The following is a 22967-nucleotide window of genomic DNA, read 5'->3' as shown; positions in this document are numbered from 1 at the left end:
AACATAGCTGAATGGCGCCAATGGTGACGTGACGAACAGTGCACGGTCGCGGCGCGGATGAAAGGGATGATGGGCGGCGATGGTGCACGTGGGGCCAGTTTAGGAGAGGTATTTAAAGATGTGGACACGGCTCTCTGTCAATGCGCATGATACTGCGGTTCCACTACTACAGCACGCTCCAACTCACCTTGAATCGGCGCACGGCCGCTCTCCTGTCATTCGGGTGCGGGGCGTCCGGAGAACCAATACACGCCCCAAAGCCTCAATCAGCAGCCAATCCAATGACAGCAGAGGCGGACCTGTGGCTGCATTCTCACACTTGGTTTCACTATGCGCTCGTAAAAAACGGCTCCGTCTACTACAAACGCGGCGGTGCAGGTGCTCTGTCTCTTCGGGAGAGGATGCGGATGGAAGGACGGGGGAGGGAAGGGATGAAGGGAAACGCCACGAGGAAAGAACATAGGATATGAAAAGGGGCTTTTGCTAAGAGACCGTGAGGTGCAAGGTCGAATATGAGAGATTGGTTGAACGGGGCACTTTGCGTGGTAATAGCTGGTCGGCAATAGTACTATGATTTGGTATGTGGCCACTCTGATAGCAAGTGTATTCAGCACCAGAGGAACGGCCGCTCAAGGTGAGTTGAAGTGCAATATATCTTGTGCCGCACATAGCATTTGATTTGTGCTGTCTCCGTGTGCGCTCGGTGCCGCTTTTTGCAATCGCATGATGTATTTTTTTATTTTTGTGTGTGTGTGTGTGTGTGTGTGTGGGGGGGGGGGGGGGGGGGGGGGGGGGGGTCGTACCGTATGAACTGTGGGGCTATTTCAGTCTAACAAATGGCTGCATATCTCATGTGTCACGTGAAAGTTCAGCCGTGGTCAAAGTGTCTCGGGGAAACAACAATTGCCTTGAAATGGCCTGGCTCACGCGCGCGATATCTGAGACGGGATCGTTCACGCCGCTGCCGGGGAGGCGAACGCTGGTGTCCGCGGCGATTGATGAACACGGTGGGGATAAGTTGATTGACGCGGTTGTGGGCCAGGGCCGTATTGTGATGTGTGTGAAGCTCATCTGTTTCATGAAAAAGGGGGCGGAGGGGGGGATAACGTCCCCCGCTGCCGTGCAACGTGTTATAGCGAGCAGGTCCCATTTGAGTTCTCCAGAGAGGGGTGTGACCATCTCAGCCCTCAAGATGGAAAAGTAACTAAATAATGTATCATGTGTCAGATGAAATATACCCTTGAATTTGATAGAGCCCGGTGGTGCATGCATGGGATTGTCATGCTGGTTGTGGTGTTGCATGGGGTCACGGGTCTGTGGGCTGCGTGAGGCTCACGCACACGGATCCTGGTGGTTTTAAACCAGTCCATCCAGGAGCTACAAACTGCACAATCTCCCTTTTGTTCATATTTTTTTCTGAGCACGCTGCACCGACCCATGTACTTACTTAACCTTGCTTTTCCACTCATGTCCAGACGAGGGAGACATGTGCCAGGCTGTCGCCTGGTAACTGATCCCAATGACCCCACATACCCAGTCAAAACTGGTCTGCTCACAGGTCTGGCTCCTCCTGCCAATGACACCCAAATCCAAGCTAAGCACAATCTCACCCGAACATCCTCCGGTGCAGCGCAGCACGTTTGATTTAGGCTCCTCTCAGACGTGCCATTGTTTAAAAGCACAAAATCTCCATTTTGGGGAGGCTTGGATGGGGCCTAATAACATGGATTCAAAGGCGTTGTCTGGTGTCGGCACGGCACTGAAGATGATTTATGTTGGAACAGGCTTACAGGCTGCACTAGATAGTCACAAATCACAGTAGCCTATTAGTTTTTATAAATCTGACCCAGACTGGTGCTGATCAGAACCACTGAAATGCATGTAAGCAACTTAGCACTGTGGTCAGAGACTTATGCTTACAATAATATTAACGAAGCTTTAATGTCATTCATTCTAAATTATACGAATATACATCAGCACTGTTATTGTGTATGTAGTTTGCACCTTTGGATCTCATGTCAGGTGCATGGGTGTGTATTTAATTACTATTTAATAAAGGAAAAGTTTGGCATATTGGCAAATGCGCTTATTCACTTTCCTGCTGAGAGTTAGATGAAGCGTGATGCCACTCACATGCTGATCCATTCAGCGCTGGACGGGAGCCAGCCTCGGGTTAGCTTAGCTTAGCACAGGGCCCAGAGACCGGCAGCCCCCCCACATCTTACTAATGTGTGCTTAGTCTTTGCAGAAATGATCGCGTACAATATTCAGCTGTTTTGTCTGTGCAGCGAGCAGAGCGTCACACTTTGTTTTTACTGTACAAACCTGTGCTACACTATGGTTTTCCTCCTGCAAGGCAAAAAGGGTTTTAGTTGTAAACCCAAAGCTGCATGGGAACTCAGTAACAAAATGGTGGTCAGTGCCTATCTGCTGTCTGTAAATGAAGAAATATCATATTTAATAATGTGTAATGGATTTTGCATGGTCAGACTTAAAGGTAAGATAGCTGATCATGTGATCCATATGGTAAATCCTCCACACATGTGATATTCAGTGCCAGTTAGCATGAATTAAACAAGAGGGGGCAATTAAATAGCTTTAAAGCAAACAGGAGAAAAGTGTGATTGGTGCTGTGCTCTAAATGTGGATGTTTAAAAAATGTGAGGCAACCGTGCGTCCGGGTAAATGTAACTGAAGAAGCTGAAGAGCACACGTTGCTAGTCGTGCCAATGAGCAGTTCATGAATGCCTCTGATTTTTTTCTTTCCGAATCGTAGATTCCTCATAGCGAGCACGTCAGACAGACGCGTCCGTCTGTAGGAAAAAGGCACCAGCGAAGTAAAAGGGATTACGTACGTAATCTTTTTAAGGTGATGCCCGGCGGCAGAATTTGGCCAAGTGCAGGTGAACGTGCAAAGCAAAGCAGCGAGAGATGCTGAGATGTTTGCATGGTGGTCGGCGTATTGTTCAAATAGCCACGCTTGTTTTTGATGCACAAGCTGTTGTTGTACATGATGGCGTGTGGCATCAGTAGCATCCGCGCACTGCGCTGGGTGTTGTTCACTGTCAGGGTAGAAACCGGAGACTGATCCATCAAATGTCTGTTTCTCTTTGTTATTAGCCACTTTGATTTGCACCGTGGAGGGTCCTGCAGGATTAATGACTCAGAGTTTTAAGTGGCTGTTAGTCATGCTGTTGACGGGTTAGTCGTGTCGCCTAGGTTACCATGGCGAACTGGCCTTGCGGTGCTGGTAAAGCCGAGTTAAGCCCAAACATATCCAGAGAATTACTGTATACCCTCCCTGATAGTATTAGGAAGCGCTGACCTTCCTGGAGCCTGAGCATCTACCATGACCTGAAACAAAAGCCTCCGTCAGAGCATTCACCTGCAGCAGTTCACTGCACCTCGACAGTGAACTCATCAAGAAATGCAGTTCATAGGCTTGTGAAAGGAAACAGTTTGCCCACAACATTGTAAAATAGTCAAAATATTCGATTCAGAAAGTTGCTAGAAAGTACAAATGTGTGTTTAAGTCCGGACTCTGTGCTTTTACCGACATCATTCAATAGCTCTGTTACAGGGAATCCTTCACAGTAAATGGGTGGTCAAAGAAATGTTCTAGTGCCAAGTGCCCATCAGGGAGGAAGCATATGGTCATGGAGACTTGAGGTTAGTTCAACAAAGTCAATGGTGACTTGGCAACCAATCAAGGTGAAGCAAGAGGGACGCTGATGGCAATATAGGAGTAATTAAATGTCAGTGGCGAGAGTCGGGGAGTGGTCCATCTGAAGCAGTGTTTCCACACTCCACTCGTCCTGCCTGTGCTGGGACTTTGTGTTTTTAAGTGTTTGCTAATCTGGCTCTCGGCCAGATGGTTTTCATCTGTAATTCTCTAATTTGGAGCCGACTCCTTGATGCGTCACAGGATCCGGAGCTCCCTCGCGAACCGTGACGTGTTCTCAACGCCGGCTTCCTTCAAAGACACAGATATAGTATAAAAGCGGACAGAATTTGTGAACGTGTCAGAGCTGTCACTCACGCGTCTGCGGCCTCCCAGCGGTGCTGAGGCGGCGTCTGAAAGCCCTCCCACTGCCTCCGCGCCTGCGTCCGGCGTCAGACTGCACGCTCAATAGGCCGGGCTGCCTTCAGCGTTTCTCTGGAGGTTGGCGCTGTCTGAGATGCTGCGTGAGAAAATGTTTTGACAGCGACGTTTTAATTTGTCTGACTCATGCAGTGCTTTTAGAAGTTTGAAAGATATGGGTGAGGGACATCATTAGGAAGCGTCTCCTTGGTTCATGCAGCTTATTGATGTCTGCTCTCCTCTGTTGCCACAAGAATCAAGGCCTCCTGACCCCTGAGAGCGTGGCAAGGCCCGGCAGTACATAGAGTCTTTAGTGTGTAGCTGTAGCATTTGATAGATGTTTTTATAGTCTAATATTAATAATTATAATATTAATGAAACAAGATTCAGTGGGTTCCTATAGAGATGAGAGCAATTACTGTATGTTTATAGAGGTGGGTTTATAGACAGTATACAAAGAAGGCAGCACATTTTTGTTAAAATAAAGTTATTAATATGATAAAAATATGGTTATATTAAATATGGTAAGTTACAGTGTGCAACACTTTTCTAATATTTCCCTTTTTATGAGAATGTTAGGCTTGTATCAAACATTTGTGTGACCCACGTTCTGGAGGTCTGACCAATCAGAAAAGAATACTTTTTTCTAGCAATTTGAAATATTTATCAATTCGTAGTAGATAGAACAACGAGTGTAGTTTGATTTCCAAACGTAGCATCTAGTAACTTTAAGTGGAACTATTCACATCTAAATTAACTGGATAAAAGCTTCTGGCACAGGCCTGGGCCATAAACGTGTTAAATTGTGTTTATGTTTTGGATCATTATTAATACGTTGGCATATAAGAAGCTTTTTACTGTTGAGGTCAAGCTTATTTCAAGCACTCAAAGAACTCCAGTGATTCCATTTATTGGAAAACAAACATCATGTTTTAAATTCTGACATGATTCCATATGGAAGAGACCATTTTCTGCTGGTATTTTTTCAGTTCTTCTGTGATATCAATGCCTGTCTATCAAAAGTTACTGATATACACAAATTCTAATTCAAATTCTAAGAATGTACTTTTTGTAGTGCAGCCTCTAAAGTAATGTTAACTGCGTGAGTGATTCTGATGTGGTCTCCCCCTTATTTTCCAGCAAACACACAGATCTTCATTATTCCATTTTCCTGCTGCTGTACTTTCTCTCTCACATTCATACGAGCAAAGCTTAGTAATGAGCTTAGGAGAGGGCCTGTGCTCAAGCTGTGGATGGCAGACTCTCAGCACTGGGCAAGTGCCAGCTCTTTCTGGTGATGCCCCCCCCCCCCCTCAGCAGCCAGTCCGGTCCCGGCAGAGTCTCCTTGCAAACAAGGCCTGCAGCGCACTAGGAAAGCCAGGTTTCAGATCACGTGGTTCTGGGTGGCTGCGATAAGTCACAGTAACTAGATCATCATCGGCATCTGGGAAAAATGACTTTAATGTTATGTAATATGAAGGTCAACAAGGCTACGTGGAGAGTGAGGTTTGGGAAAGATTGCTCTGTTTTGATTCTATTCTAATATGATTTTATGAACACATGCAAGTCATGTTAAACTATGACACACTGCCTTAGTTTTAATCAGAGTTTTTTTAGAGCATCACCACACACAAATCTCTCAGCACCTTCAATCAACGGCGTATCCTGTGCTTGTGAAAGCAGCTTTTCAATCCTTCCCCTCTCGCGTCTTCTCCCTGTTTGGGGAAACACGAGCGCGAGGAGCGTTTCTTCCCACAGAGCGGCGGTGAAACTACAGCGAGCGCCCCGGTGTCGCTCCGGACTGCAGCGCGAGAGAGGGAGGAAGGGAGGGGGCGAACGGGGAATCATGAGGAAGTGGGCACTTAGCGATGGGAAGATCAGCTGCAGCCGACGAGGCGTCGACGTCTGAGCAGCTCACGTGGAACGTCACGTCGCAGCCCCGCGGCGCTTTCGGAGCCGCCACTCGCCCGGTTAGCATATGATTTAGTGATGCTGAATAAACAGCAACATAACCAGCTGTAATTAGACAAGCCACATAAAAGCGCTAATAAGCTCCATCAGCAGCCGCATGCCTCTTTGTGTAATTACTTTAAAGCACCTTGGCTAAAGAGTTTATAACTCGTAAAAATATGTGAGTGACTCTAAAATGACCGTATCACGGCTGCACTGAGGACTCAGCTCCTGCCAGAGATGACCCATAATATGCACCCCTGGCAGAGCGGCGCCCGCCAACGCCGCCTCGCCCCTTTCACACACATCTCCCTCATGCTTTCGGACTCTCCCTGCTGTGTGGAGGGGCAGGTGTCAGCACATCCGTCCCCGACTGAGCACCGAGCACTTTGTGTTTCCTATCTGGAGTCTTTGCAGTGCGAGCTGTTCTGTGTCATTAAGGGACAAAACAAAGAGAAAACACCACCACTGCTTTTATCCAGATGCTTTGACTTAAATGTCATGTCATGTCTCAATGTGAGAAAACTAAATAAAAAATGAAATAATGCATGTTTCTTTCCACTAATCTTATACAAATTACAGTATTCGTAGTGTGTAGTTGAGCGTGTGGTTGTGATGCCGTCTGTGTGGCGAGATCTGTATCTGTAGGAGAGAAGGGAGAAAGCTGTGAAGAAGAGTGTCAGTTGTGAAACGTACTGTATAGAAAATACGATGCTTGTTATGGTTTCATGTCTATACGGAGTTTCAGGAGACGGGGACGTTGGGGTGTGTTTGGACTGTGTGTGTGGGTCACAGTGGGGAGAAGAGGTTCCTCTGAACTTAACACATGATCATAACCTGCTTCTGAGGAGAATATGTGAGATCGGAGCGAGGATGGAAGGAAACAGATGTTGGAGCCAACCTTTAACAGAGAGGGCTTCTGTTTTTGCACAGCTGTACACGTTCTTCCTTTGAATCCAGAGGGATAATATTTGGTAATAAATTCTAAAACTGAACTAAGGGTTGGTCCGATATTCCACCACACTTGTTTCTCCCCCACTGCGGACCTGCTGCCGGTGTGAACCTGGTTGAATTATAACTAACAACCACGCTGTCTGGACCACTTAAAAGAAACCGGAGCGTCGTTACATAAGCACATGCTGTGGGAGAAAGGTGGCGGGACATAAAGAGCGGGACAAACCTGCGCCCAACCCACCACGCTGGCGTCCGTGCTTCACCAGCTCTGGTTAAGTGTAACGGAGTTTTATTCATTCAGGCAAATTTAACCTTTCGTCCTGTCTCCACCAGTTCCTCCGTCTGTAATTTCCATTTCAGAACACGCACAGGTCCTGTGTGGGCCGCGTCCTGTCGTCCCGTGTGTTCATTGGGCTTGAATATTACAGACTCGGATTAACACTGATATACACAGATGTACTGACACACACAGGCCTCTCTCTCTCTCTCTCTCTCTCTACCACACACACACAGACTCGGGCCATTCTCTGCTGTGACCTTCAGCGCACACAGGCTGGCATTCAATTACCGCCCTGTCAGTAGCCCATCCAGGCCAGTGGCTGCACGTCCTTGAGCTCCTCACTCCACTCTCCGTCCAGTCTATATATTCCATTACATCCTCCACATCAGGAGCTCTGTCCGGCAGGAAACGCCGCGAGGCAGCGCTTTTCAACTCCTGCTGCGCCTTTTACAGGATCTCTAACTGCAGCGAGCAACGCGCGCCCTTACTCGAACACTAAATCAAATCCGAGCATGAGGCAAATATTAGATTTTAGTTTTGCTGGGTGAAATATTGTTCTGGTTTCCATAAAGAGGTTTAGGCACCGTAGAGCAGAAAATCCAAGCTCATCTCAGGCTTCCGCGGTTTTTCCTATTTTTCCTCAATATTGTTTTATATGTTATTGGAGCTCATGAATGTCACAACATCGCAGCCGCTCTATTCTGCCTGATTATGGCCCGAAATTGCAGAGAGTGTCTATTTACTGTAAACCCTGTGATCATGACTGCAAGCTCAGTGCACCGTGCTTCTCGTGCGGAGAGACATTTTCAACCACTGCCACTTGAAAAGCGCTCACAGACTTAACCCCGCGTGTCCCCGCAGTGCTGATTCATCTGCTGGTCTGGACAGCTGTCGATGGACCTCCAGCAGATGTTTCGTATTTGTTTGTGGTGCCGGTTTCAACACATTTGTTCTGTCATGTCCGCTGTGCTCTAACGGTGCTGTGCTTTGCTAATTTGTTTTATTTCATCCTGCGGGGCCTAAAGCAGCTCTGGTGTGAATTCACACCCCCTGTTCCTGTTTGAGTTCTCTCTGGTGCTTGATGAGAACTGCAGCGCCGGTGTTTACCCCCCCATGGCCACCGGAGGCAGCAGCGAGCCCATCGGATCCCTTTGACAACACTAGGGAGAGATTTGTGCTCTACTGTATGATGAGCACAGGCATTTCAAACATAATAGTAAATAGGAATTTACTGTCAGTCAGGACACGTTGGCGTTTGAGCTGTCAGCTCGGATGGCGGGTAATTGTAACAGACATGTCGACTCACCTGCCGTGGCGTTCCTCTTGAACCCGCAACGAGTGCTTTGCCTTTTGTACGTGGACTGTCTGCCTTTCAGGTGATTTATTTGACGGGTGGCAGAATTGTTGCCCTTCAGGAATTCGTGATCATAGCAGTAAATCCACTATATGCTGAGAGGAGATAAAACATATTGGTCCCCTGGATTTATCACCTGTCTGATTTATGCAGATCTTACTCAACAGAATTCTGCCTCCGTGTATCTCAGTCTTCACTCTGCAATTACAGTTAAGTTGACGTTTACAGTGCCAAAGCAATTCTGATATGCCATCATGTTTTAACTGTATTGATCCCTTTATTCTGTGTTTTTGGAGGGTCTTCAGCTTGGACCCTGCATGTCTTGCCTAGAGCCTCACTGTTTTTCCCCAATAAGCCCCATATAAACCCTGTGCAGTCACTGTGTCTCCATTAGGCAAATGAAAAAGGCCAAACTCCTGCTGATCGTCCACTCGTGGAGGATCCTATAAAAGAAGTTGAGAGTTATTATCGCTCCTACTTCTTTTTTTTCCCCACCCCCTCCCACCAAAATAACTTGAGCAGCTAAACGTCTGCAGCATGAGCTGTGTGAGGAAAACAATGGATCTCAGTAGCCACCAGGTTTGAGCCTGTGCTTCATGTCAAGTGACTCTACTTACCCAAAGTGAACAATGTGCCAGTGTTTCATTGTTAATGGGAGCCTGCTCTCTCCGAACACAAATACCCAACAGCCCCAGATGCAGTTCAAAGCTCTTCACTGTTATAATTATTTAGATTTTGATCTATTGTCATCTTTGTTTCTTTGAATGTCTAGTAGATTTGGTGTTAATGAAGTATAAGGCTATATGCACTTTGTGATTCCTGCACAGAAAAAGGTTTGAAGTGGTATGACAGGTAGTACATGTACAGTGCAGTAGGTGAACCTGTTGAAATACCCAGAATATGTGTTTTCTTGCCTTTTCTGATGTTTCTATTTGTGTAAAGGAAGTAAACCTCATATTCACCTCCTATTTCTCAGCTCCTGAGCTGCATGAGGTGTTGAGCAGAGTTAGGCTAATCGTCTTTAAAGGGGTTATAAATGAGGCCGCGATGGAACGTACTCAGGTGTGAGTTTCAGGCTTTTTAACAACTCTCGAAGGATTAGTTCAGCAGATTTCTGCTTTTCTTTTGATTATGGATGGATCAGATGTTTTGTTTGTTGAGATCACGGCTTGTGCTGGTTGTAGGGCAGCCTCACAGAACCTTTCTGCACTTCCCACTTGTGCAGCTTAGCGATCTTTCTGCTGTGCACATTTAAATGAAAAATGCTGCTTGATCACAGGCCCAATGATAACAAAGCTGAAGAGCAGCATGTGCAGCTTTGAGTTTTCTTTAATGGAAAAGCCTCTGTGATTGTTACGTGGTCCTGTTGTGTCCACTAAAGCATGCACATGCTTCATTTGGTTTGTGTTCGGGGGAGTGTGGAACCTCATGCACTAAAACGTGTATTTTGTTTAAATCAGCTACATTTCACTCCAGATCCTGCTCTGGCTGAAACAAACGTGGTGGATTAAGTCTATCAGAGGATAATGCGGCTTAAACTGGTAAACACAATCATTAAGTGATGCATATGGTCAGTAGGGGAGGAGTTAATGCTTTATTTTCTCCCACAGTCCAAAGACAATGTGTTGCCTGTTCGGTCTAAGAGAGGTTGCATTTGTTCTGTATAAGAGGAAGCAGTTCCCAATCGTTGTCCAAATCTGCTGTCCCTTTAAAAAAAAACGAGCCCTGATAATGCAAATGATACTGTTAATGAAAGCGTTAAGTTATTCAGCTGGTGTTTCTCTGGAGTGAAATGTCAGCATGTCTCTTGTTCCCTGAAGCGATTCTCCCCCTGGGCGAGGGCGGGCAGTCGTGCTCGCTCTGACGGCGGCGATATGGCCCGTTCAATGGGAGCGGCGGTGGCAGCTGGAGAAAATCCATTCCCAGAGTGAGCGTTCTGCTGAGGCAGGTACGCCGACCTTTCAGTCATCTGATAGGTCAACGCTCGGCAGCGTGCCTGGACGCTCGTGGCCGGGCGCCAGGCCTGGTGGTGCTCATAGTAAAGCTCATCTGAGCAGCAGCCAGCGATGATCAATGGAGGCCTTGGCAGCTCATTTATAGTACAGTATGGCACAGCCACAAAACACTCGCCAACAGATGCGACTGACGGATGATGATGGGAGGGATGAGCCGAGGGGAGAGGGTTTACCCACGTGCATAGTGACCATTCAGACAGTGCACGGCAGCCTCCGTGTCCAGCGCTTCACAAGCAATACGTGCTTTTAATCCATTGTACAGTAATTGGGTCGATCGCCTTTATTTGCCAACCGATCACTGTTTGTAAATGAGTCCAAGATGACTCGACCGCGGCGATTTCTCTGCTTCGTCTGCAGATGCAGTGAGAGCCCCGTTCTGGCGCTGAGCTGTCCTCTTTACGAGTCCTCTTCTGTCCCGCCAGGTGCCCACGGAGTGAGAGAGGAGCCCCGGTTTGTGACGGCACGCGCCGGTGAGAGCGTGATCCTGGGGTGTGACGTGTCCCCTCCCCTGGACGGCCAGCAGCCCCCTTATGTGGTGGAGTGGTTCAAGTTTGGAGTGCCTATCCCCTTCTTCATCAACTTCCGCTTCTACCCTCCTCATGTGGATCCAGAGTACACAGGTGAGAGGAGGAACTTGTCCCTGTAATCTTATGGCTTTTTTTGGTATTGTGTCAGTGAATGTGTCCAGATTCATGTCTATGGGGTGATGGAGTGGCCCAGGTGTGTGACCTGATCATTATTTCTATATAGCACTGAGTCAGTCTGTAGAACTGTAGTAATTCTGTGAAGACTTCCTGATCGTACAGTGTATAGATGTTCCTGTATTGCTGCAGACCTCTCAGGTTAAACACACAGCACTGTGTACATGTACCACCCGAACCTGTTTTATTGAGAAGACTCACCTGCACTTACAGTACAAATACACCACAGTGATTCCCCTTAAAACCTGTAGCCCCAGTACAGTTCGCTGAAGTCTTTAAGTAGTTAGAGAAAGGTGTTGTGGTTCTTTTTGCTCCACACAGAGCTGCGTAGGGGCATCTGCTGCCTCTTAGTGGGTAGAAACAAAAACTATGTCTCAGCAGTTTGTGACATTGTGCACACGCAGTACAGTACATGCGTTCCTACACAGTGGCAATGCAGCACAGAGCACACACAGTGCTGTACTGTAGGACAGGGTCAGTGGAGCAACCTGCAAACATAAACCCTTGTCACGGCTTCCGAGGTAGCGGACCCACATGCACAGCGAAGACAAGACTTGAGTGGTAACGCAGTTTACTTAATTCGTGGTCAGGCAGACGAAGGTCAATACACAGAACAGGCAGGTACAGTACAGACAGGGTTTAGACAAGCGGTGGTCACAAGGCAGGCTAGGGTCAACTCACGGCAAGGCAGGATCGTAGGCTAGACAAGAATCAGGGTCAGGAGAAGCAGGGTCATACACGGGTGTCACGATCATGGATTCAAAACGCTGGATTGCTGGCAGTAACATAAAGAGACAATCTGGCGAAGTGCTGGGCTTAGAGGTGGTGCTTAAATACTAATGAGAACACAGGTGAGTAATGATTGATAGAATACAGCTGGGGATATCACGTGACTGCAAAGTAAAGCTAAAACAAAAGTGACAAGACAAAACCGGAACTATAAGAAAATAAAACAGGAAGTGAGTCCAGGCTGTGACAGAACTCCCCCCTCACGGGCGAATTCCCAGGCGCCCCAAAACGCGCAAGACCGACTAGCAGGGTGGGCGGAGGGAGGACAGGAAGCGGGCCAAAACAAAACACAAGGCGCGAATAACAGAAGACAGAACCGAGTCCATGAGTGTAAAGTCCATGATGGATGATAACAAAGTCCAGAAACCTCCTCAAGGAGGGTGGATGCGAGGAGAGTCCCAGCCGGGCAGCCGCCAGGCCGAGACGGCACATCTTGTGCCCGAGGGCAAGGCTGGAGTTCTAGGAGGCCGGCGTCGGAACAAGACGCCTCCCGTGGCCAAACACATGCGCCGGTGCTCTCCAGACCGGGGGTGCACCAGGGAACTGAGAAGACGCGGCGGTCGGCAATGGCAGAGACCGCGCCATCGTCGGGGCGGGAAACAGCGACCTCCCGGTAGGTGGTCGCCTCCGGAACCGGCCAGCCGAGGTGGCCGACGACGCAGGAGGCAGCGCCATCCCTGCCACAGGATTCGCCAAGGACCTGGCCCTCCGTCCGGCAGGTGAGGCGAGAGCCGGCGGGAAGCCGGGAACGGCGACGGGGACAGACGTGGAGACGAGGCTGGGACCAGAGACGAGGACAGACATGGCCGGAGCCGGGCCACCAGGAACCGAGGGCAGACGTGGAGACGAGGCAGGGACCAGAGGCGAAGACAGACGTGGAGATGAGGCAGGAACCAGAGGCGAAGACAGACGTGGAGACGAGGCAGGAACCAGAGGCGAAGACAGACGTGGAGACGTGGCCGGAGCCGGACCACCAGGAACCGATGCAGACGTGGCCGGCACCGGGCCTCCAGGAGCGGAGACAGACGTGTCCGGGACCGGACCACCAGGGGCTGAGGCGAGCGTGTCCGGGACCGGACCACCAGGGGCTGAGGCGAGCGTGTCCGGGACCGGACCACCAGGGGCTGAGGCGAGCGTGTCCGGGACCGGACCACCAGGAGCTGAGACGAGCGTGTCCGGGACCGGACCACCAGGAGCTGAGACGAGCGTGTCCGGGACCGGACCACCAGGAGCTGAGACGGGCGTGGCCGGGACCGGGCCACCAGGAGCTGAGACGGGCGTGGCCGGGACCGGGCCACCAGGAGCTGAGGCGAGCGTGTCCGGGACCGGACCACCAGGGGCTGAGGCGAGCGTGTCCGGGACCGGACCACCAGGAGCTGAGACGAGCGTGTCCTCCGGGAGGTCGGCAGGAGACAGAGCTGGACCGACCTCCTCCGGGAGGTCGGCAGGAGACAGAGCTGGACCGACCTCCTCCGGGAGGTCGGCAGGAGACAGAGCTGGACCGACCTCCTCCTGGAGGTCGGCAGGAGACAGAGCTGGGCCGACCTCCTCCGGGAGGTCGGCAGGAGCTGCAACAGGCGCTGCGGCGGGAGCGGTTCCCTCCTGGGGATCGGCAGGAGCTGCGGCAGGAGCTGCGGCAGGAGCTGCGGCAGGAGCTGCGGCAGGAGCTGCGGCAGGAGCTGCGGCAGGAGCTGCGGCCGGGACGACCCCCTCCTGGGGATCGTCGGGGGCTGCGGCCTCCGAGGAGCCGACAGTGGCAGGAACTAGAACGGCGTCCTCCTCAGAAGAGCCGACAGGAACTAGAACGGCGTCCTCCTCCGAGGAGCCGACAGGAACTAGAACGGCGTCCTCCTCAGAGGAGCCGACAGGAACTAGAACGGCGTCCTCCTCAGAGGAGCCGACAGGAACTAGAACGGCGTCCTCCTCAGAGGAGCCGACAGGAACTAGAACGGCCTCAATATGGCCGACGGGAACAGGGACTGGAACGGCCTCAATATGGCCGACGGGAACAGGGACTGGAACGGCCTCAATATGGCCGACAGAAACTGGGACGGCCTCAATATGGCCGACAGAAACTGGGACGGCCTCAATATGGCCGACAGAAACTGGGACGGCCTCAATATGGCCGACAGAAACTGGGACGGCCTCAATATGGCCGACAGGAACAGGAACAGGAACTGAGGCCTGGTGTGACTGGCCAGAGGTGTCCGCTAGCTGGCGTAAAGATGGAGCTTGAGTTTGGCGTGGCGGAGCCGAGGCTTAAGCTTGAGCTGGGGCTTGAGCTTGACGTGACTGAGCTGGGGCTTGAGCTGCTGCAGGCTGAGCTGGGGCTTGAGCTGCTGCAGGCTGAGCTGAGGCTTGAGCTGCTGCAGGCTGAGCTGAGGCTTGAGCTGCTGCAGGCTGAGCTGAGGCTTGAGCTGCTGCAGGCTGAGCTGAGGCTTGAGCTGCTGCAGGCTGAGCTGAGGCTTGAGCTGCTGCAGGCTGGGCTGAGGCTTGAGCTGCTGCAGGCTGGGCTGAGGCTTGGCATGACTGAGGTAAGGCTAGGGTGGGAGTTGCTGCAGCCAGAGACACAGGAGACGCTGGGGCCAGTGATGCAGGCTTAGACGCTGGGGCCAGTGATGCAGGCTTAGACGCTGGGGCCAGTGATGCAGGCTTAGACGCTGGGGCCAGTGATGCAGGCTTAGACGCTGGGGCCAGTGATGCAGGCTTAGACGCTGGGGCCAGTGATGCAGGCTTAGACGCTGGGGCCAGTGATGCAGGCTTAGACGCTGGGGCCAGTGATGCAGGCTTAGACGCTGGGGCCAGTGATGCAGGCTTAGACGCTGGGGCCAGTGATGCAGGCTTAGACGCTGGGGCCAGTGATGCAGGCTTAGACGCTGGGGCCAGTGATGCAGGCTTAGACGCTGGGGCCAGTGATGCAGGCTTAGACGCTGGGGCCAGTGATGCAGGCTTAGACGCTGGGGCCAGTGATGCAGGCTTAGACGCTGGGGCCAGTGATGCAGGCTTAGACGCTGGGGCCAGTGATGCAGGCTTAGACGCTGGGGCCAGTGATGCAGGCTTAGACGCTGGGGCCAGTGATGCAGGCTTAGACGCTGGGGCCAGTGATGCAGGCTTAGACGCTGGGGCCAGTGATGCAGGCTTAGACGCTGGGGCCAGTGATGCAGGCTCTGATGCAGGAACGGGTGCAGGCTCTGATGCAGGAACGGGTGCAGGCTCTGATGCAGGAACGGGTGCAGGCTCTGATGCAGGAACGGGTGCAGGCTCTGATGCAGGAACGGGTGCAGGCTCTGATGCAGGAACGGGTGCAGGCTCTGACGGGGGTTCAATGAAACCCAGGGCCTCGCGCAGCGCAGGCTTCCGGGCGATGAGCAGGGCGGCTTCACGGAAGTGACGCTCCTTGATTACCGGGTCGGTCTCTGCCTCAGCGGAGTTCAGCCAGTGGGCAAACAGGAACAGGACCGGAGGGGCGCATTGGGCACGGATCCGCAGGAAGATGCTGTCCGGGATGCCTGCGATGGAGATGGGCATGTCGTAAGATGGAGCGAGAGTGCCTTCTGCTGGCGGAGAGGGCTGCTTGATTTCTGTGGCCGAGTCCTCTGGGGCCTGGACAGGGGAAACCGGCTGTCGTCGACGCCGTCTGGACCTCTGACGACTAGCTGTGGGCTTCACCTCCTCAACCGCCAGGGCTGAAGCAGGAGCTGGGTCCACGGCACGGACTGAATTGGACTGGGGAACTATGGCGGTAGCGTGGGCATGGACTTGGTTCGATGAGCTGGAGTCTGGAACGAGAGCTGGATCTGCCTGAGCGACGTCTGGAGCAGGGACTGGATCTGCCTGAGTGGCAACAGGGAAGTGAGTTTGACTCGACTGAGCGGCGACAGGAACGTGAGCTTGGTTCGACTGAGCGACGTCAGGAACGCGAGCTTGGCTTGACTGAGCGCGACAGGAACGTGAGCTTGACTCGACTGAGCAGCGACAGGAGCGCTTTCCGGTGCAGCAGGAACAGCTGATGAGACGCTGGCGGGCGCCGCGCGCAGAGCGCGTGCCAAATCCTTCCGCATTGACTGGAGTTTCTCAAAAAGCGTCTGCACTCCCGGGTAGTCAAGCCACCAAAATTCCTCCTCCAGGATAGCGATCGCCTGTTTTATTACGCGGAGCCGCGCCTTCAGACTGGGGGCTTCCGCGTAATTCCTCGCGAGCTCTTTGAAGCACCAGCGGAGATCCTCCGGCAGACTCGAGCAGGTAAAAACCATCACGACTCTGCGTTGTCCGAGTACACAAAACAAAATCCCTTGCAGCCCTTAAACCGATGCAAGACGCCGGCTGGGTCCGAGTGTGGCCAGATTGTACTGTCACGGCTTCCGAGGTACCCACATGCACAGCGAAGACAAGACTTGAGTGGTAACGCAGTTTACTTAATTCGTGGTCAGGCAGACGAAGGTCAATACACAGAACAGGCAGGTACAGTACAGACAGGGTTTAGACAAGCGGTGGTCACAAGGCAGGCTAGGGTCAACTCACGGCAAGGCAGGATCGTAGGCTAGACAAGAATCAGGGTCAGGAGAAGCAGGGTCATACACGGGTGTCACGATCATGGATTCAAAACGCTGGATTGCTGGCAGTAACATAAAGAGACAATCTGGCGAAGTGCTGGGCTTAGAGGTGGTGCTTAAATACTAATGAGAACACAGGTGAGTAATGATTGATAGAATACAGCTGGGGATATCACGTGACTGCAAAGTAAAGCTAAAACAAAAGTGACAAGACAAAACCGGAAGTATAAGAAAATAAAACAGGAAGTGAGTCCAGGCTGTGACAACCCTGAATCTACAGGATTTAGGGTTTATATTTGCATTTATGGCATTATAGACAAGAAATGGACTTCATTTAATGAAAAGATTTTAAGCTTCATGAATTAATTATTTGACCTCATGAGGATGGAGGAATTAATCTGCAAGCAAAACAGACTCTCTTTGGATAAAATAAATGAAAAACAGGATCCAGGATGCAAAACATGACCAACACAATATAATGATCAGAGGTTTTGTAGGTGAATCATCATCTCATTAAAACTAATTCAACCGATCACAACGGTAATCTTTACATTATAAAGGTTGGATTCACTGTAGAGCCGGGTTGTACTTAACACTGGGTTAACACTGAGCTAGGTTGTCTTCAGCTTCAGAAGTTAAAGTTCCATTACAATTATTTATATTTATACAGGCAGACACAAAAAAGCATTCTTGTCAATTTAATCTGATCTAATCAAATATTAATAATAAATATTCATTGTAGCAACTTTTGAACAACGTTTTGTGTATATGTGTACAGTATGTAGCATAACCAGAAGTGGCTGATGAACAGTCCAAAACTCAAGGTTACTCCTAAAAGCTAGAAGTTGCTGAGAAGAGTCATATTCAGTGGTTTGGTCAAAATCTAAAGTGAGTCAGCTATTGTTGAATTGAATTTGTTATTGATTCACATTGTAATGAAAAGAACTAAAAGGCCTAAAAGAACTTAAAAATACCTCTAATGATGGAGCTGGTGAACATGAAACATGAAGTGTACAAAACGTTATGGTGTTACAAAGGCAGCATAGTAAAGGCAACATAAATGGACAAACATTCAATTGAAGTGGTGGATCAATGACGCGGGCTTCTTGTCCCACTCTTGAGCATTACACAGCCCTAAAATCACTTTGATGGCTTCTACAGTATGTTTGCTGCTGGCTTCACACAGACGCCGTACAGCAGGGAAATTGGTTCCTCTGATGTTGCGTCAGTGTCTGTGACAAGATGGTGAGCTGTCAGAATGAGGTCAGAATTATCCCTTCCTGTTCCCACCTCTTTAGCAAGTACAAAGCCCCCGCCTGACCCGGTAATATGCTGTAAAATAAAGGCAAAGCACAGCTTGTCGGAAAGCTGCAGGATTTATCTCCCTGTGGTGTGAATGTCCTAAATGTGGGCACAACAGATTTTTCTGATTTTCTTTTTATATGAATAGAGTGGAAATGGAATTTATTGAAAATCCTTCCCGTGGGCTTTCTAAGCGGGGTCATCACTGCGGAGGAGCCTAATTGCAGCGACTGAGTGTCTGGGGAAATCCCTCTTTGTTTCGTGCTGGCTACAGTGGCTGCTGCGGCCGCTGGAGCGTTGCATTGTTCGCGTTAACCTCCTGACTGACAGCGGGGCGTGAGTGAGCAGCGCTCCTCAAACAGCGTCGCCCGCCGCTGTGCTCCCTGGCGCTCCAGCAGCGGGCCTCTGCCATGTGGCGTCAAGTCCACTGTTGAGGAATTATGTACCGGGGAGCAGATGCAACATGAATATGGCCAGTCTCATTACATAGATTAAAGCGTGTCCTGGGGATTGCATGTGCATGGTGACAGTGTGATAATGACACCGGACTGGAGTTTATGAGATGCTATTTGCGGCGCTTAATGGTCCCATGCCGTCTTCGAACTCATTTGAGCTATTCCCAGGAATTGTTATCGCTCAGTGTGAATAAATGGGAATAGAATTGGGAAATGTGCTGTTTTTCCATCACGCGCCTGTTGAAAACGGAGTCAATCATTCATGAACACTGTACTTACAGTTACAGTGTAAGGCAGCGTAATGACTTTATTCATTAATCATTTAAATGGAGGGGCAGAAACGTTTCTCCTTGCAGACTGTTGTGGGTCATTTTGTTCTTTTTTGGCTCATGGCTATACAAACATTAGTTTTGTCTTTGTTGGCCAGTGAAGAAAAGATGGAAGCAGAGCATATGGGATGCCCACAGTGGTGGTCTTTAGCTTCCAGTTAGCATTTAGCTTAGCATTACCGGTCGTATTATCATAGTGAAAACATGTGCAACCATGAGCACAAAATATCCTACACCCTCATGCATGTGTGCTACAGTGCTGTATGTACATGTGGGGGATAATCTATATGTACAGTTTAAACAAATTCTCACGATTCAAATGAACACAAAACTTAAAACGAATCATAGACAAAAGTAGAACAAACTAGAGATTTCAACACAAACCAATAAAGGCTCTAGCAAAGTAACAATCCAAGGGTTCAACCTGACTAAGCAGCATGGAGACAGCAGACTGAATGAACGCTTTAACTATCGGTTAAACGTAACACTCAATCAGCTCTTAACCACTTTGCCTTTGAGCTCTACGGCGCGTTTGCACCTTTAATTGTGCCTCAGCGAGCCTGTCAGCGTTCCCTTTTTCCGAGCCGCGGCTCCGTTGTTGGAGCGGACGGGACCCCGCGGGGGCCCGGGGGGACACCCTGACATGGATACAGCCCCGTGAACTCTGTTTACTGCAGCACCGTCTCACTCCTTGACAAATGAGAGCGGAGGTTGAGCCCTACCCTTCACGCCATTCAGCACTTCAGTGCCCGGGCTAAAATAGACTTGACTTTTTAAAGACGAGCCACCTTTTTTTTTTTTTTATTTCTGCAAGGCTGCAGTCCTCAGTCTTCTGTCCTTCTATTTGCTCTATTGATTTTCTGTTAGCGAAATATCCCGTCAGTTTTCTGCCCCAGCTGTGGCAGCAGTCCCGTGGCAGGGGGTATCTATCTGTTGCATTTATAGTGAGTGCTGGTGGTGCAAGTCAGCCCACCGGCGATGTCAGTACATTTGCCTGACAGTGCGAAGTAACAGGAAACAGGGCTTACAGTACATCTACACATCAAAGTGTGGAAAAGGGCTCCATCGTCAGACAGAGCAGCAGCGAATGTTTGAGTCTGTCGGCCTGTCAGAGGCAGCCATGTGAGCAGCGGGTGCGGGCTTGGAGACAGACAGCTTAGCCGCCCAAGATTTCTCCACGCCCGCGTTCCTGAACTTCTCCCATCCCTCGCGATTTCCTCCTTTTAGAATTTCAATTTATCCTCAGCCTTGAAGAAGAAAGCGGCCGGGAAGGAGAAGTTTTATGAGAACTAGATGATTCCTGTGAAGTGGAAGGTTGGTCTCTTTCCACGCCGACACCAACTTAAGTTTAAATCAGCTCAAGTTACGCCTCCGCTTGGTGGTTTTTTTTATGTATAATCCCCAGAAAGTTTTCCATTTGTGGTAAAATGTTCAAATGTTTGATGCGTAAAACATAAAAAGGTTAAAGTTAGATGAGAAGAAAACGGTCTCATATGAAACTACATCTACCTTGATGTTATCTGAGCATTAGCAGACTGGAAATAGGCAGAAACAACTAAAGCCTGACCTCAAAGGTAAAATAAACCTTCTGAAGCTAGTCGCTTAGTAATTTATGTACTTAGTTTAATTTAAAAAGTTGAATAAGTCAAACTCCAGTTCTACAGTATATGGGTTTGTGTGCCAGGGAAATAATTGTTCATGGTAGTATTTAATCCCCAATAAAGCCCCCCAATAAAAGGCTATAATTGTAAACGTTGATGTCATTATTTGTTTCTTAATAAGAAAACGGAAGAAAAAAGCTCAAATCACATGACATGTAGTCTGTCGTTGTGTTGTTATTGATGTTAGTTGGGCTTTATGAATGGGAGTTTGTATCTCAGACACCACCAGCTGGAAGTCCCAGTATCACCAGCGCCTTTACATTTCACACAGAGCACAATAAACTGTTACTCTCTGAAACTCCCTCCTCACGCTTCTTTGGAAACCCTCAAATTTTTGCCACTTGTTCTTGTATTAATCCGACTAGATAATGTGTTACTGTACGTGTTGACCTGGTCTTGGTCATACAGTACACAGAACAAGCCTAATGTTCACTTTTGAGAAGAATCAGTCTAACACAAAGACACACGAAGAAATAGCTTGTCTATGACCCTTAGTGACTGGATGTGCTATAGGTAAGGTCTGTAAGTGTCCTTTAGAGCAGACTGTGCTTCCTCTTGGACGTCAGGCTGACTGAAGGCTCAAAATTGCCTGTGGGTATGAATGTACAGTGAGTGTTAAGCATTGTCTGTCTCCCTTAGCGCTGGGAAATACTGGCAACCTGTCCGAGGTGCTTTCCAGCCTTCCATGCGGAGCTTGGACACACTTCAGACTGTTGTACTTCCTGAGTGGGAATAAGTAGGTTAACAAAAAAAGAGAACAAAAGAATGAATTTTGCTGGACTAAAATAGGCTTGTGCTTATTTTATTAACTAGTACTTCAAAGTCTGAATTTGCTGAGCAGAGAGAAAGAAAATGAGCTAAGCAGAGGTTTAAACGCTCAGTGCACCAACCTGTAGCTAAAACTAATGCTGGTCCAATACAACAGCGCTGCAATAATAGCTCCCCTTCACAAAGGTGATAATAAAAAAAAACGACTGCCACCACCTTCACGAAGGTGGATTTGCTACAGTGGTGTTGTATTACACTGTATTTACCCCCAACCGCTATAAAGGACTGATGACCAGCAAATCTCCTAGGTGTGAGTTTCAATGGAGGAGCTGACCGCTGCTGAAAAAGAGCATGCAAACGAACGAGGCTAATTGTGACCCCCCACCACCCCGTGTCTGCAGGTAGAGCCTCTCTGCATGGGAAGGCCTCCCTGCAGATCGACCCGGTGCGCTCCGAGGACCAGGGCTGGTACGAGTGCAGGGTCCTGATGCTGGAGCAACAGTACGACACCTTCCACAACGGCAGCTGGGTGCACCTCACAGTCAACGGTGAGTCGCCTGCACGCACACAAGGGCCTTCCGTGAAGAATTAGCACTTGCAGTACAATGTGCTCACAGCTAATGCATGAAAATAGTTTAAATTGCATGCTCGAACATAGATACCAGCACATTTAAAGCTAGTGATAGCGGATGGAGGAACTCTACTAGTCATTGCTACACTATAAGTATAGTGGCTAATGATATGCAGCCTTGCAGACAGCCCTCAGTCACACTTGTACTGGCTAATTCCTGGGGAGAGTTGAACTCCTTGTCATGATCAAGTTATTTCCAGGCCGATGTGGATGAGCAACCATTGGGCCTCCGGCAAAAAAAAAGGATGAAAGGCTGGTTAGAGGAGAATTGATTGTGGCCTGTTTCAGGCGGTTCTAGCAGGGTTCATCGGTGAAAGCCTGAGAGCCATCAAACTGATGACCGGGCGGAAAAAAAATCAAATCTGCGCCTTTGCATTTCGCAGGAATGCCCCAGGGCCTTGGAGAATCCTGTTGCGAGGAGCACGCAGACTAGAAGCAGCAGTCCATACGTTTCAATAAGGCCTCGCTGGAGGCCGACCGTCTGTCCTCTGTGTGATTCAGCTGTGGATGCTAAAGAATGAGGCTGCACTGCTCAACTGAACGGCAGCTGTAAATACAGTAGCTATCGTTTCTCTGTGCCACTTCCTGTGCACGGCGCGTTGCACCAAGGCCTCTGTTCGCGACCCCCGGCGTCACCTGCGCTGGCACACTGCACCTCTGTTGCGCCGCTCATCAGTATGCGCCCCGAGCCCTGTCTCCTGCTGCTCGCCGCTGCTTCGAGCTGTGCCACCGCCGATCATGTCCACAACGGCGTCATGGCGCGCGCGGCGCTACGCTAACGCTAACGCTAGCTGGCTTGGGGTGGGCGTGGGGATCGGCACATCTGGGGCTGAGGTTTGGACGGTTAAAGGCAGCAGTCAGTGTGTACATCTAACACACTAAATGGGCGTCTGTGAGAGACACAGGTGCCCTTTTTGTCTGGCCTCCGCACAGACACTAAGGGCACCCATTTCCTTTGCCCACTGGTATTTGCATACGCTCTTCCTTTGAGTTCCTGTTCGCCGGCCTTCACTTCCTGCCAAGCGGAAGGGGAATCCATGCCCACCCAGTGGCAGGTGTCAGATGGCACGGCCTTATGCCCGAGAAGGACACTAAGGCCCCTCTCTCTGGTCGCCCTCCCTCCCCCTCTTCCCCTACTTTGGTG

General features: G+C 49.9%; 1 protein-coding gene across 3 annotated transcripts in view; it reads left to right on the top strand.

The window, feature by feature from the left end:
- Window positions 1-337: 337 nt before the first annotated feature.
- Window positions 338-22967, top strand: part of igsf9ba (immunoglobulin superfamily, member 9Ba) — a 56303-nt gene continuing 33673 nt past the window's right edge. The window contains exons 1-3 of one of the 3 annotated variants that reach the window (XM_029172566.2): window positions 338-634; window positions 11057-11254; window positions 21594-21740. In XM_029172566.2, the coding sequence (XP_029028399.1) occupies window positions 571-634; window positions 11057-11254; window positions 21594-21740 (409 nt within the window). In that variant the 5' untranslated portion in view covers window positions 338-570. The remainder of the gene's footprint in view (window positions 635-11056; window positions 11255-21593; window positions 21741-22967) is intronic. The other 2 variants (XM_029172564.2, XM_029172565.2) reach the window with 2 other exon arrangements.

The sequence above is a fragment of the Betta splendens genome, chromosome 13 (genome assembly GCF_900634795.4).
Source record: "Betta splendens chromosome 13, fBetSpl5.4, whole genome shotgun sequence".
NCBI lineage: Eukaryota > Metazoa > Chordata > Actinopteri > Anabantiformes > Osphronemidae > Betta > Betta splendens.
The sequence above is the reverse complement of the archived record's forward strand: the minus strand, read 5'-3'. Positions and strand labels throughout refer to the sequence as shown.